We start from the raw sequence: 16,497 nt of genomic DNA on the forward strand, positions 1-16,497 counted from the left end.
CTTACCTTCGAACGACAAATCATTTCTCTAACACATGTGATGTTGTATCCTACCACCCAAAGGCCAATTCACACAATTCAAACTGCTATTAGGGCTCATGCCGACAGACGACGTTTTTTTCTGCCTAGAATGCTTGGGTAACTGCGTAGTGCAAATGTTTGTGAAGTCTGCGAAATGTTACAAAAAAAGACTGTGAAAATCAGTCAAGACCAGCGTGGATCTAATCATTAAGTTTTCTAAGCGCCCCTACAATTGAAACGGTAGTGAAGTTTAGAGACTGTGGCGTATTTGAGCTTAATGAGACTTAAAAGTGTCCCATACTTTCAAATGAGGAACTGAACTGCCAAAGAAGACAAGGGTATCAAATTAATTAAATCTTGTTGTCGCCACTGAACATTGATATTTTGTTTGTTTGTTTGTTTTTGTTTTTCAATACTTTGTCTTGTTGCACGCATTGCGTGCCATTGAATTAGTTACATTAGGTACATGTGATTTTACGCGACCTCGCGGTTAAGTAAAGGTAATCAATGGTTGGGCTGTGAAATACAGTACTTACCTTTGTGGTGGAAGCGTTTAACACGGCACTTGTACTTGCTTTGGTGAAATTGTGGGGTTTATTTTTACTACCTATTCCGCCTACGGCAATAATAAATATTAGAAATTAAAGACGAATGATTTATTCACTGCTGTTACCGGAGTTTACGGAAATCACTCTAAAAACTGGCATATCTTCCTTTCAAACTAAATATATATGTCGTATGTAGGGGGAACTTGGCCTTGCGGTGGACTCGGGCCAGTTGACTGCCAACTTAGTTCCTGGAAGGAGTGGGGTCCTTTTACGACAATGTGTGGTGTAGGGGGTGAGCAGACCAGCACCCGTCGCCTTAAATGAAGGAAGATTAATGAATGGAGCATGTAAATGAAATGTGGGTTATCTGGTGATTGCTGTGAGGACGCTGAGAACACCAAGAAAGGTTAAGTCCTCTCAGAAATATCCATAACTACATATGTTTGTATGGTTATAAACAACGCGTTTCTTATAAGGCTTGAAAGCTACTTCAAAGATGGCCTGGCAAAAGAAAATAGCAGCATCGAATCCAACTTTTCTTAGAAGAGGATCTTAATGGGTAGGCATGGCTGTTGACAACATAGCAACATAGTTTGCCTCAACAGAAGACGGTTTAAATTGTGCAGGGGGATGGGGGGTGGGGGGCATATGACGGTTGACAGTTTATTTTCGGAAAGACAGTTTATCACGAAGAACTAATTCTGCAAAATCTGCATTGTGAGAAAATAAAACAGTTCAGCGCTAAAACTGCTATCTCCTCCCCTTCGTAGCATAATATTTTAGATCTATATCTTGCTTGTTTACTATGCTCAGATCACAGCTGCCATAGGTGCAATCTCCATTACCTTCTAGTATCATGTAGGCAAGATTGTTCTTTAAAAAGCTGCTTGGTGTTTTTGATTGCACGGATTTTAAGGCTGGATGCTCAAGCAGTGAGCTTCAGAGAACTGGTTTGAGCTGTCCTATTAATTAGGTACAACGAAACGCGTTGCCGGTTAAACGCGTTAGCAAATTTATCTCTACAACTCCAAGTTTTCAGTGCTTCTCACTGAATTTAACATTTTAAACTAAACTCTAAAGATGTTTTAAAAATTTTATCTCATTGCTTGAAAAGCCGCTAACCGATCAATCAAATGACTTTTTTATTGATCGAAATCAAATGTTTTGATTGCTTCTCTTATTTCTTTTCCTTTAAAGATGCAGATACTGACACAGGCTCATTCAAAATCGAAGTCGGGATTTCGGTTTCGGGAGGCGTAGTTTTATCTTTGTCATATTTGTGTGCTAGCGTTGTTGTAAGAAATGAATCCAGGCCTCGAAAGTCGATATGGATCTATCCAAAGTTTCCTTTTTTACCTTTTTACACAACATACGTAGTGTTAAGCTTAAAACGCAACAAGCGAAATGAATTGGAACAGGAGTCACATGTTTGTAGAGATTCTTTAATTTAAATTTGTGTAAGGACTAGCCTTTGCCTTGATACTTATTTTAAAGGAAAAGTGAAAAAGTGGGCGCCCGAAAATTGTTGCGAGTGATAGCCTGTTACATGTTATACAACAACTCGAACCGGGATTCTAGCTAGCAATCAATTTACGTCCGAACTATAATTATAATCAGTTAAAGGAGTATGCTTATTTTTCCATCCTCTGCCTTGTTAAAACTACTAATAGATGGAGCCTTCAGTTATCACCCCATAAACGCAGAGTTTCACATCTTTTATCATGAGTCATACAACCATAGCTTTCTTTCTCTTCAAAAAGGGATCCCCGAGCTCGTTCGTAAGCAAATGACAAATCAACTAAGCGCGAGTTCAGGCACTAATAACAGCTGCCATTTTCTCAAGGAGCAAAGCATTATGCGCAGTAGGGATACGCAATCGACAAGTTTATTGAATCTCCAAAAACTCTATCGACGCTAATGCACAAATGTAAAGTATAAAAACTTAAAAAGAGAAAATCGTAGCCTTAATTTTTAAGAATTCTGCCCATTTTACATGTAAATGTTGTTTGATTGCGGTGTGCTGTGAATTAGAATGAAATGTTATTAATGATAAAACTCGAGTGCACCATCAATATTATGCTGAGCTGCTTAGAGTTCCTACTCGAATGATGGCTCAGTCATCATGGGGTGTAAACATATAGAGGACAGTACATGGCCGCTTGTGGATACGAATTTTATCTTCTCGTGCTGAAAGTATCTCTCACGAGTGAGCGAAGTAATGTAATGTTCTGTTTATTTTATAGATACTGATGAAATACCAATCGTAGAAGGTCTTTGTTTTCGGTGTTTGCATTTTCTTCCCCCTCAATTAAGTTTTCAACATCACTTTCCGAGACTTCGGCAAATCTTCCTGAATGTTCTTCAAGCTCGGAAAAAGTATCAATATGAAAATTTGGCAGCTCATCGAGAACGTCACCTGTAACTGTGACGTCTTCGCACCTCGAAGCCATTTTGTGAATTAAATTTCAGAAGAACCAGCCGCGCGCCTGAGCGGGAGGCTCTCTTGTAATTGGCTAATCATGTTAGTAACCATGGCGACACCAATATCCTCACACGTGAAAGATAAAAATAACATCTTCACTGCGCGCGATGAAGATATGATTTTTTAGTAGAAGGAAAAATCCTGGTATTTCATCAGTATCTGTATAATTAATGAAAATCATATATGTGCACTGCGGTTGAAGAAACGGATATAGAAGGGATCCTCGCAGCCATCAACACTACTGAACTAATAGTTGAAATAAGGTCTGAAAAATATTCAGCTCAATTGACCTCTGCGATACCGGTGCAGTGCTCTACCAACTGAGCTAACAAGCCAACTAGGAGTTGTTTATTACGTTGGATCACACAATTTTAAAAAAGTTATGTTTTCATGAATTACTCAGACCAGAGCTTTTGAATTAAGTCAGCGCTGTCTTTAGTACGAGTTGAAGTTTATCGACAGGGTTGTGAAGAATAACAAACGCATGCCATTGGTATTTTTTCTTTTTGTCGTATCGTTCATTTAGGTTACTTTAGTTTGATTGTCCAACTCCCCGTCGAATCGCATTTCGTAGTTATTGATATAAAATTACAAAAACCAATTAAGTTCTAGATGCAATGCTTGGGCAGTTTTTTTTTAATTTTACTTTTATCGTTCGTTTAATCGTTGAATTCACTGGATAGTCTCAGCTGGGGGAACGGTAGGTTTTCAAACATCGAGAATAAATAGATTCATTAAGTTATCGTGAAAAACTATGTACACCCATTTAGAAAAAAGTCTAGTTTAGGAAAAAGGGAAAGATGAAGTTAACACTTGTAACAATTTACATAAAAAGGTGATAAAAAAAAAAACAAACAAAACAATCATCTTGAATTTTGTTTATGATCAGCAATGGCTAAACGCTGGAATGAGAGGTCAAGAAAGGCCTTAACTGACCTTGGCACCGGGGGGAGATGTGGAAGGGGGACGGGGGGTAGCGGTGAAGAGCTTCAGTTGCCCTGTTCAGTTCATTGTGTTCTGTTTTTATGGGAGACACGTTTCTCTCATCACGTCTTTCTTTACTCAGGAGTATGAATGGTTGACCGCGGATAAAAGGGAAATCTGAAAAAATGGATTAGGAAAAATGCACAACTATATCTTTCAATTTCGTCCAGCGAACTAAGATTTACTAATTTTCTCATTCAATCACATGTCAAGCTAAAACACACGATTTTATTTTGGCTTTACATTGGCATGCAAGGCATACATATAGGTCAAGGGGAAGATAAAATGTGTTGCTACAGTAGTTACACTCAAAACTGATTCGTGCACAACCGATGATTTAATATATTTCAGTGTGTATTACTAACTACAACAATCATTGTTTTTCAATTGTGCAGTTCACTCTAAAAACGTCCTTCTCTACCTATGGGTATAAATGGGTAACTGCAATCTGAAAGGTTAATCTGATGTTCCAAACAAAAACAAAATCCGTCTTATTCTTCCATCAACCCGAGAAGCGAGTTTCAGAGTGTACATGTGTTACTAACTACGAAATCATTGTTTTCTAACTGTCAAGATAATATAAAAACTGAATACCAATACAGAGACGTTACATGTTTAAGGATACCTTGTCACTTCATTCGAGCTCCGCGCCTCAAGAAAGTTTTTCGATGCTGAATAGAAGGAAAAACTTACTGGTTACGACTATATTTTAAACGAGTCTTGTATGTTACTTATTCGAACTCTTAAGCAAAAGATCCTATCCCTTCCCTGCACCGTAAGTCCCTGCTATTATGTTGTAACAACTTACTTGCACGAAACACTCAAAAATAAAGAAATTAGCACCAAAACCATAGCCATGAAGAGGTAAATGTAATGCAAAACGGGATTATTTCATCATGTGCCCACCATGTGAAAATTCGTTTTTCGCTACAAATGGCAAATTAGAATTACTGGTGCATCTAAAAATTTCATTAAACTAGCTATAAAACAAAGAAAATATACTTTTTTTGAAACTGGATTAAAGGTCATGACTCCAAAGTTTGGAAGACTGCCGTACCCTAACCAAGGCCACCACTGTTAGTTGAGATAAATTAACCCGGCTTAGTCCTTCGCCGTAGTTCTTATGTTTCAAATACAATAATTGCTCTAAATCAAACCATACTGGCTTCATGTTTATGAGAGTAGACCACACACTTTCTATCAGTTTATCGGCGTCATAGCTCTGGCGGAATTTGAGAGAATGATAAATAAGTTTGTGCATCACGATCCGGAGGCGTGTGAGTATAACAACCTATTCGAGTGTTCTCCCAACATTCCTTGTTTCCTCGACGTACCAACATCCCAACGCCGGTGAACCGATAGAAAGTGCGGTCTATACTATTCCTTTTGTAAAACAAGCTAAACAAGATTCAACTTTTTTATGGTTTTACAATAAACAATAGGTTTTTGACCAATCAGATCAAGATGCTCTGGGGATCTCAGTTATTTTAAACATATTCTTTGTTGCCACAATGCAAAATGATTTTGTATTTGAATGATAATTACTAAGACTTGGGCTTCAGAACTTGTTGAAAAATGAAAGTGCCCTCCTCTCGGGGTTTTTATTTATGTTTTGATCCAGTCGTCATTATACGGCCTATAAGTTCATTTTACGATGAATTATTGTACAAAATCCCTTATACATTGAGGAAAGAAACAATTCCCACCCTCTAACTGCTACAAAATACCCTGGATTATCAATTTTTTCTCCACAAACTACCCCAACCAAACCCTCTACGTAAATATTAAATGAAGGCAAAAAAAAGCAACAAACTAACAAAAAAAAAACTGGAGCTCTGCTTTTAGGCTTGATTAAATCGTGATACTACTTTTTGTCATCTAACAAACCTTTTATATGGAAATCAATAAAAGAACTGTTCAAATATTAGAAAAAAAGAATTAGTATAGCATCCAAATGGAAAACTTATAAAAGAACGCTTGTTATCTGACCACTAGATGAACGAAGGCTTAATTTCAAATTCGATCTATCATTTTTTCTTTTTACCTTATACAAGTGCGATTGTAAGTGACTCTAAAACTGCTAGAATGCTGCTTAACACAGATTAGGGCTCTCATACTTCGATGAAAAATTCAGGAAATACAATATTCCATATATGCTTTGCTAATAAGTCGTCGGCTGTCAACTTGTTTTTCGCGTCTGCTTCTTGCTGTGTCGCTCACCTTTGTCCGGTGTTCATAATATTCTAATTCATTTACATTAGATCTGCAATAACTGGTAGCTCGCAGTCGACCAATGTGTCATAGATTTCTCCAACACTCAGGTGGCGATGCTTTGCCACAGCGCCAAGAACAACGTCAGAAGGATTCACAACTCTCTCATCTAAAAAGCACATCTCGATTTGGGAGAAACCCAGCCTTTCTGCCAGCGGTTTCCACCTCCCTTGAACTACGTATAAAAAACATATTATGGTCTTTTATAAATTGTGTTTCAAATAAAAAAAACAGATTTTGACCTCAAACTAAACTCTATTGTAGACTGCATGGTCAAATGGCATAAATTGCTGAACTTTTCTTGGAACCCGATATCCTCCAAATTCGTCTAAGTTATCGTTATCTCATCCTTCTGGAAAGGGTATTGACGGAAGCTGACGAAATTTAGTTCGCTATGAACTAATCTAGCTGGAATATGATCTGAAAACGCATCTGCAAAATCAAATCTTATTAAGGCCCGACTTTTTTCGAGGGTCCTTTTCAGAGTTGAGAGACGACAACCTATGAGTTCAATCAAAGATTAGTATACAAATAGTTTATGAATAAATGGGTGCGCAGACGCCGACTTAATTCCTTACCCGAAAGGCTGAACGTCAAATCCTTGTATTGTTTATGTGGCATACAACCAACTGACATATCCTCATTCAACAACGGCCCTTTAAAGACAAAGGAACAGAAAAGGGAGATAAATATAGCAGAATTTATTTTATAAAACTTAAAACCAAAATTAAAAAATACAATAAAGCAGATCAAAAGGGCATCAACAACAAATACGGCTACACAATAAAATCAAGAACGCGTCGACATTATTTTTGTTGCATTGAGAGAACGCTTGTGTGAGTACTTCTTTATATCTTAGAAACCTATTACCTCCTTCCTCGTGCGAATAAAAAATCTCATCTTCCTTAAACTCACCAGTAGTACCAGCAGGTGTAATCTCTCGCAAGTGTCTCACCAAATCATCCCGTTTCTCAGATTTAGCTCTCAAGGCAAGGCCACGAATCATACTTTTCGTCTCAGGCTCTGGACTTTCTAAAGATGCTGGTTCCAACTGCAGAGCTTCTTGAAACTGAATCACAATATCCTCAACATCACTTGTTGAACGGAATGAAATGGACTGAATGGAACTTTTGACATTCTCTGGCAGCGCAAGTTCTTTCCGCGTCGTTCCTTGGAAATGATATAGAAATAATTGAAAAAACAAAGAGCTTCATTGAGATGACAAACTTACGATGAAGGAAAGTTATTTGTTGACGCTCAACATCATGAACTGATAATTATGCCAGTTCCGGGAGAGAGAACCTTGTTCTAAATGCTCTCGTATCACAATTTATGGAAATGGATCTTGATAGAATCCTAAAGTACTCTTAACTGTTTTTGTTTTTGTTTTGTTTTTTATGTACCTTGGATTTATTCTTTTTAGTACGACACTTTCATTATGCGATGATGACATGAAAAGAAAGGGCCTCTCACCTTCCAAGAGAAATATGCCTTCTTCATCGAGAGAACTTTCAGGACCCGAGGCATTAAAAGCTTGGGGCTGCTAAATAAACAAATCAGATTAAATCAACATTAGATTGGCCTTAAAAGAACAAAATGTATTCGCACTTGCCCCTAGGAAGGGGATGAGACTGGCTGGCTTACTAAACGGACAGCTACACGTTGCAGGCAACAATGTTAACTCTTTAAATTGAATTTGTTATTTCAATTTAGTAACGAGTACGCCACAACTATATTATTTCTAGGAGAGAAGTTTTTCCTTGATTTGAAGGATAGATATGATGAACATTATAATTGCTCGTATGGTGCAGATTTTATGAATCAATCCTGAACATCTTCAAGTGGAGACACAGATCCAATACTTTATTCAACCTTGGGTTAGTGACTTCTTGCCTGTTATTAATGTTAACTTATTTCATATTCATTTAAAATTCACCACGATGTATTGAAAGTCAGTATGCAGAACTTATATCCAATATATACTTATATACTTTTATACTTGGTTGTCAAGTCAAGATCTCGGTCAATGGTTCTCACATCAATACCACTACATCTTAGAAGTACTTCGGTGTTCAGTTGGACCCCACACATAACCTTGACACGCATTTTCATAAAATATACAAGAAGGCAGCAGCAAGAATGAACCTCTTACGGCGTATCCGCTCTAGCATTGATACCTTCAGCGCCCAAAGAATTTACAAATCGATGATTAAGCTAATATTTACGTATTGCGGGTATAATAGTCTTTGATGGTCAGAGTCCCGCAAACACTTGATCCGCTCCACTGAGGCCAGAAGCCACCAAACCATTTCCCCTAAATGCAGTCCATAGAACTATGATCTTCGATTTTTAACAATTGACAACTTTTAACAGGAGAGAGCATGCTGCTCTGTATTTGACTGCCTTAATGGAACCATATGTCTCCCATTTAAAGACTACTTCCAACGATTACATCATAACGCGTTAAACACTAGAAACAATGGGCAATCAACAAAGATACCAAGGGTCAAACTGGATTTTGCGCGCCGTAGTTTTTATTTATTGGGTCCCTCGATTTTTAATTAATCACCTTTGGGTTTGAGGAACATTAACTCTAAAGTTTTATTTAGGAAAGCCTTGGACAATTATTACTTGTGATTTCTATTGTAGTTTCAGCAGTTTTTAACGACGTGTCTTTTGTATTATAGGTACTATCTTATACATATTTTAATATTTCTTATTTCTTTGTTTTTAATTCTCAATTAGCAGGATCCCGTTGATAACAGTACTTTTGTATTGAAGGATTATCCTGGTCAAATATTTCGATGATCATCATTATTATTATTATTAATAAACTATTCAACGAAATGGAGGTGAGTGAACGTTTTAGTATATACTTAAACTCTGAGATAACAAAGCAAAAAACTATGATTTTAAATCATTTATTCCTGCAACGATTACCCAAATTTCGGGCGAAAATCCCGTGCGAGTTGCTCGAAGGTAAATGACAAAGGATATGCGGAGTTTGATTAGCTATTCAGAGTCCGCCTTCAACGCTATCCACTGTACTGTTTTATACTACACATGTACTTGTCAAGTTCATTCTGATTATGTAAACACCGACCTTATATGAAAATGCCGCTAGATTATTAACTTAACTTACCCGATTCGTTGAAAGTCCAGCACTTTTCTCTACGTCTTCGAATGAGAACCAACATTCAAACTGGTTGACCCGAATCCTGCAATCCCCGAGAAGGCTGCGTCCTGGTCTGTCACAATATTGACGCTGTCTCAAATCAGATTCTGACAAGAAGTGTAGACACTCACATCCATACACGTCGTGAGCGCGACATGTGATAGAGCCTGCTTGAGAACATACTGGGCAGCAGACACACATATCGTAATTCACGTACTTGAGCCAGTGGAACTCTTTGCGCATGCATTCCATTACCAATCTCAATTTCCAGTGAATAGCACGGCCTAGAGTTTGATCATAGGTTTCATAAGAAGACTTTGCTCCTGTCTCGTTGTCGATGTCTCCACTGTAAACGATGATTTCGATCGACGAGGAATGGCACCGAAAAATCAAGGACACACCTTGGCCTGGAAGAATATAAAACAAGGCAAAATTATGAAACAACCGTGGGCTCACTTCGCTCTTCCATTCTTCTTTGCACCATTGGAGGAAAAGAAGGATAAGTCGGGAGAAGAGACCAGGCGGCACTCGACCTGACGCGAATGTGATAAAAAGTGATGGCATTTTTGCGGAGGCGAGAAGCCTCAGGACATCCTTCGTTGGGGGTGACATCAACATGGATGGCACAAGATATTGCTTGTTAGAATCAGCGGACGGCCAAGTACAAAGAAGACTCAATCTTTCCAAGATTGCAATGAGGCTGTCGCGGGATTCTTGGTTGTCAAACAAGTCTCTCCATGCATGGTCGATAAGCCTTTCATCTAAGACCCCTGTGTCTTCAAGCTTTAACCACATGGACTCTACTTGTTTTTCAGAGTGTTCATACCGCTTTACAGTGATAATCTTCTTGAGAACGTCGACAAGCCACTGGGGATCTAAGATCACCATCCTCTCCAGCTCTGGGGAGCCACTGAAATGAACAACAATTCTCTGATCATGCAGGAAATTCAACAAGGTCGAGAATTCGGCCTCGTTATGAATAATGCACTCGTCAAATGCAATGCGCCTGGCTTCATTCAGCGGTATCCACTTCTCATGCTCCATACGGATGTGAAGCAAGTTTTCATACTTCAACCACCTCAATGGTATTTTTGTTTTCATCAGTGGGAACTCCTTTGCTACAGCAAGTACTTTCTCTCTCAGGCGCACGACCTCTAGGCACTCGTGGTCACCTCCTGATTTGGTATTATCCACGGCGAAAACGTCCTTGGAAAGGTGCTCCCTGTATGCTTTGCTTCGTAAAAACCCATACATTTCAAGCGCTTGATCTCTAGCCTTAGTCCTGTAGAAGGGCTTGTCGGCATGGGTGCAAACCAAAAACACTGGGGGAAGTCTTCCGGGTAAATTTTCTTGACCATTTGTGGCTGAATCTGAGCAGCTGGATTCTGGGCTAGCCAGTGAAAAAATTGATGACATCCAAAAGTCAAGGAAGTCAAGGTTTGTTTTGTTGCTATGAGAGTCTACGATATTACTGTACAATCCCTTCTTCACAGGTGGAGTTGCCTTCTCTTCAGGATTATGGCTCAGATTGGCTACCAAAAGATAGATAGCATTTTCAATCAGGAAAATTGGATGGGTGTCGTAGTAGACTGATTGCCCAGCAAAGTCCCACAAGATTGAATAGACATCATTAATGTCGGAATCATCTCCCTCCCTCTGTAGCAGTTTGGTTAGCTCATGAAGTACTTCTTCAGGTATTTCTGGCATGTCGAAGGAACTGTCATCGTTTCCATTTGGCTGACTCGAAGTAGATGATGCCGTATCTCTGCTGGTTTTTTCGGTATCGAGATGAGTGGCGTTTTTACTTTGTTGTGGAACATCCTGTGAACTCAAATTTTCTCGCCTTAACTGTTCAAGAATCAACTTAGCTGCTGCAAGGTTTTCAAACGAGATACTTGATTCAGGACCCGCATCTTCAATTTTTTTTCCGGTCTTCCAGATTTCTTTAGAGACTTTGAAATATCCAGTATCTGCCTGAATTCCATCCGTACTTTCTTCAAATTTGTCGAAAAGCTCTCCTTTTAAAGATCTCTTTAGACTAGTTTTTCCTGTTCGCTCTTGTCCGACCAAGATTACTGGTATTCTGTTTACAGATGCCTCTCCGTCTTTGAGGGCGTCGTTATAGGCCTTAACCGCCACAGGACCTCTAGCATGGATTTCTAAAGGGACTAGGGGCGTGAATTGGACGACATGTTAGCAGCGATGGGATCAGAGCAGGCAATCCCGCTCAGATAGCCAATCAGAGCACAGAATTCGCTTCATACTGACTACGGGCTACTAATTAAAAATGAGTTCATCTTCGGTCAGATTCAACATAAGTTAAGAAACGACCCGATTGCACTGACAATTCGATTTAATCAGTCTCAGTATTATTTCCAGTGACTTTTATCGGGTAACGTTTGACCGTAAATACCTGGTTGGATCACACAGCCGTTAAAACCTAATCGTTAAAGCCTAATTGCTTAAGTTCTGTCTGTGGAGGGTATTATAGAGATACACACTCCGCAACTGGAGAACGATTCAGGTTCATCTCTAAGCATTGAGCTGCGTTATATCATTGTTTTTGTTTTTGTTTTTTGCTGTGGCCATGGTTACAAATTTATAATACGATGCTTAAATTAGTTTAAGTCAATAGAATGTTCCATGATAAACTAAAGAAAATGAACTTTAATGTATCATCGATTGCATTTGCTATTATCAAACATACCTACACATCCAATTTGTACTACATAGAGTGAATATTGAAACACTGTCAAAATAAAACTTACTAAGGTTAATCATCATAGGTAACATATAACTTACCTTCCTTCCTCCTCCGCATCTCCTCTAAAATGAAAAGAAAATTACTGATAAATGCAAGACTGATTTACTTAAAAACAAAATTATTTTCCAAACTCTAAGTGCGTATTCGATACATAAACAAAAGATAACTGAAACAAATACAAGGGTTATTTATCGCAGAAATGTCTGATAAAGCAACAGCTTTATCTTCGCTGCAACCACAAAGCTGAAAATGTTCAAGGTAAACGGAAATCCGGGAGCAAACCTAGCTCACATGGACACACAGCGAAACAGTGATTTATATATACATTGACAGGTCTTATATCAGAAACCGGGCAAGTGGACGATTCAATTGACACCTTGCGCAACTGCATTTCTCCCTTATTCCAAGCTTTCACCGATCTACGGTATCGTTAGGAAATGGAAAGAAAATAGAAAATTATTTACGTTCCTGAATGGTGCCAAAGATCTGCGAAAGCATGGAATATAAAAAAAAGAAATACAGTAACTCAAGGCCAATTGAACACTTATGCTAAGATACTTAAATTAGTTTAACACAATAGAAAATTAGGTAATTGTGTTGTGATTGAAAAGAACATCGACCAAAAGCTTGCAAATAGAATTAGTTACCAAATATGATACAAAGGATGCTTAAAAGGAAAGTTCGGTAGGGGGGTCCAAATTTGCGAAGTGGGATCCATATCCGCTAACGAATTTGGACTGGGGAGGGGTCCAAATCCGCGGAGCGTCCAAATCTGCGGTGACTCCGGCACGACTTCAACATTCCGGCATGACATGAATTTTCTGGCACGATTTTAATTTTCTGACGCGACTTTGTCTGGCACGACTCTTTCATGGCACGACATTTAACTTTTTCCATCGAAAGACTCAACACAAGAATCAACGCATCAGGTCATCATCACCGCCGGCCGATCGCAGTGCACCTGTTCTAGCTAACACTGTTTGGTAAGAGCTATGAATAAATTTGCAACTTTCCAAGCTAAATTGGATAAGTTTCTAGATTGGATAAGTTTCCTCCATCAAATTATGCTTAATGTGCTTGTGTCAGTTGCTAGAATATAAATCAGTTTACAATTGAGGATAAAATATTTGCGAGGACTTAAGTTAGACTGGTTCTCTGTATCTGTATCTGTCTCTATGTACTGAGAAGAAGTAAATTCAGACGTGGCCAACCCGCTCGTCAACATCTGCATGATTGGCTCATTGCCTTGTTTAAACCTGTTACTACTGACTAGAATAATCGCTTTGGCTTCGTTTCATTTTGAACCGTCACAAAACTGCTTTACTTATGGCCCTGCGTGTTGACACAAAACAATTTGATTGTTATCATTCCACCAAAGCCTATTCCCCACAAAATTTGGACAAGACGACATTCAATCCTAAGGTAAACATCTGTAGGTACTGTTAGATAAAAGAACAGAACCAGAAAAAGTCGTGCCGGAATGTTAAGAACAAGTCTCTGTAATAATCAAACATCTTGGAAAATGGAAATTTTCAAGCCCCCTTCAAATTTTGCATACAGTTAGGCACTCAGGGGGGTGCACAAAAATGCCCTTTAAAAGGTTGTAGCACTCTTGTTGCCATGGTAACAACGGCTGCTTCTTCGAGGCCTGGGCCTTATTTTCATACAAAAACGCCGCAAAAAAAAAAAAAATGAAATGTTTATTTCTCTATCTCAGGCTAAATTCAATATTACAAATTCGTCTTCACTTTGATAAATTTAATTTTCCGTTCACAAGTTACGATTCTCAGTGTTTACGAGCGTTCAATCGAGGTTTTCCTCTTTTTTTTTTTTTGTTTTGGTTGTTTTTACTTCTGAAAGCGGAAATCTGCTGAGGATAGTTTCGTGTAGATCAGCCGACTTCAACATGTTTTAAATGACATACAAGTATAACAGTGTATCTTCAGAGGGCTTCGGATCGCTCAAATTCCCATGAAAGAAGGTGCAGCACTCGGAATCTGGATGATATGCACACGATTTGAGGTATATGTTTGTAGTTACGTCAGGTAGTCCTCCATGAAGGTTGATCGATTTTTTTTTTTTAAAGATGACGACTAAAGGCGAGATTCCTCTTCGCGATGTTGCTCATGAGATAATATTCTTTCAAAGCCTTTCATGTTTCATTTTTCTGAAATATTTGTTGTTGAGAATATTTCATGTAAACATCGCCAAATTATGCAATATCTGATTTTAACTGTACCGATATAAATAATCTATTGGTGTGTTCACATTCACTCCCAGGGAAAATTGAATGTGAAGACGAATGATGTCACTATGTATGGTAGAAGTGCCAATTTGTAATGTTGTATTTGGCTTTAGATAGAGAAATAAACATTTCACTCTTTTTTTTGCGACGTTTTTGTATGAAAATGAGGCCCCAGACCTCAAACAAGCAGCCGTTGTTACCATGGCAACAAGAGTGTTGCAACCTTTAAAAAGGGCATTTTTGTGCATCCCCCCTGAGTGACTAACTGCTTGCAAAATTTGAAGGGGGGTTGAAAATTTTGATTTCCCAAGATGTTTGATTCTTACAGAGACTTGTTCTTAAAGTCGTGCCGAAATTTCTCAGTCGTCCAGGGTAGTTGAAGCCGTGCAGGAAAGTTGAATTCGTGCATGAAATTGGTTTACTTTTAAGTCAGATTTTGCTGAGGTTAAGAAACAACCTGATTGCGCTAACAATACTATTTGATCAGTCTCAGAATTATTTCTCATGACTGTTATCGGGTAACATTTGACAGTAAATAGCTGGCTGGATCACACAGATATCAGCCGTTAAAAAGTAATCAGCTAAGTCTGTCTATGGAAGGTATTACAGAGATGCACACCTTGCAGCCGAAGAACAATTCAGCTTTACTTCTAAGAATTAACCTGCTTTGTTCCAATGTGTTTTCTTTTTGTTGTTGCCATTGTTGAAAATTTTTAATACGATGCTTAAATCAAGTTAAGTCAATAGAATGAGCTATTATCAAATAAAGGAATTGAAACTCAATGTATTATTGAGTATATTTGCTATAATCAAATATACACGCATATCCAACGAGTATTGTATAGAGTAAATATTGAAACACGGTCAAAATAAATAGATAACAAATAAATTACCTTCTATCCTCTTGAACCTCTCTAAAATGAAAACAAAAGGACTAATTACGATATGGTTTGCAAAATCATCCCAATCCCTCAATTCAGTTATATAGAGAACCTACAGATCTGGTGGCTTAAGAGTGCATAATTTTTTCCAAGCATTGACCCCCGCGAGGTGTTGCTATATTGCAAGACTAATTTACCTAATTAAAAAAAATAAAGTATTTTCCTAACTCCAAGTGTATTCAATAAATAAAAGTTAACAGAAACAAATACAAGGGTTATTTATCGTAGAAAATGTCTGATGAAGCAGCGCTGTTGTCGCTGTTGCTTTTTTTTAGGAGGTCGCTTGTTCACGAATTTCCTTTTTCTTCTGAATTCAGTCCAAAGAGCAAGCGAAATGCGAGCCTCGAATACCAAAACAAGAAAAAACAAAACTACTACAAAACAATCAAATTGCTGTTAACAGACTAGTATTTGTTACTTATTTCTTTATGTTTTTCTCTTAGTATTTTTGTTCGTTGTCTCGCTTTTATACTTCGCCTACAGTGTGCAACTTGTAAGAATATATGGAAATTGAGAACTACAAAGATTTAGTAACACGGCCAACTACTTTTACTTTTTTTGAGACGCTGCCAGGCAAGCAAAATGAGGATTACTACAAGGTAAGATATGAATCATCTCAGTCCCCTCTTGATTTTGATGAAATAAACTTGTGAATAAGTAAACCTCACTGATTAATAATGTTTAAAGAGGAGGGATTGTGGAAACGGCTTTTCGCTCTGGTTGTGTCTCTCAAAGAAATGAAGGTTGGCTCTGAATAAATTATGACATGTCTTGAAGTGAAGTGTTGCTGAATATTCAAAGAGGAGCTATATTTTGTCACACCGGCGACGAGAATCAAATTAACAACTAAGAATGCTCTCCGATACAGTGCACCAAAATGTCCAATAAGAGTTTTTCCAATCAAAAGCTTTCACTTAGAAAACATCTAAAAGTCTCAAGTAAGAATTAAGGGTAAACGTCACGCTCAACAACATGTACTTCACCTTTGAAGACCGCATTTTCCGCCAGACCGAAGGCCTACCAATGGGCTCCAGCATTTCAGGCATCTTAGCCATCCTGTTCATAGA

At 38.2% G+C, this 16,497-nt stretch overlaps 1 protein-coding gene across 1 annotated transcript; it reads right to left on the reverse strand.

Moving 5' to 3' along the window:
- Window positions 1–4,516: 4,516 nt before the first annotated feature.
- On the reverse strand, window positions 4,517–15,399 carry LOC131788996 (uncharacterized). Its single transcript, XM_066173826.1, has 7 exons — window positions 15,383–15,399; window positions 12,283–12,306; window positions 9,448–11,648; window positions 7,779–7,848; window positions 7,221–7,475; window positions 6,884–6,961; window positions 4,517–6,480 (listed from the first exon to the last, which is right to left on the reverse strand). The coding sequence occupies exons 2-7, from the start codon at window positions 12,299–12,301 to the stop codon at window positions 6,287–6,289; spliced, it is 2,817 nt and encodes a 938-aa protein (XP_066029923.1). The 5' UTR covers window positions 12,302–12,306; window positions 15,383–15,399; the 3' UTR covers window positions 4,517–6,286.
- Window positions 15,400–16,497: the final 1,098 nt, after the last annotated feature.

The sequence above is a fragment of the Pocillopora verrucosa genome, chromosome 10, assembly GCF_036669915.1.
Source record: "Pocillopora verrucosa isolate sample1 chromosome 10, ASM3666991v2, whole genome shotgun sequence".
Lineage (NCBI taxonomy): Eukaryota > Metazoa > Cnidaria > Anthozoa > Scleractinia > Pocilloporidae > Pocillopora > Pocillopora verrucosa.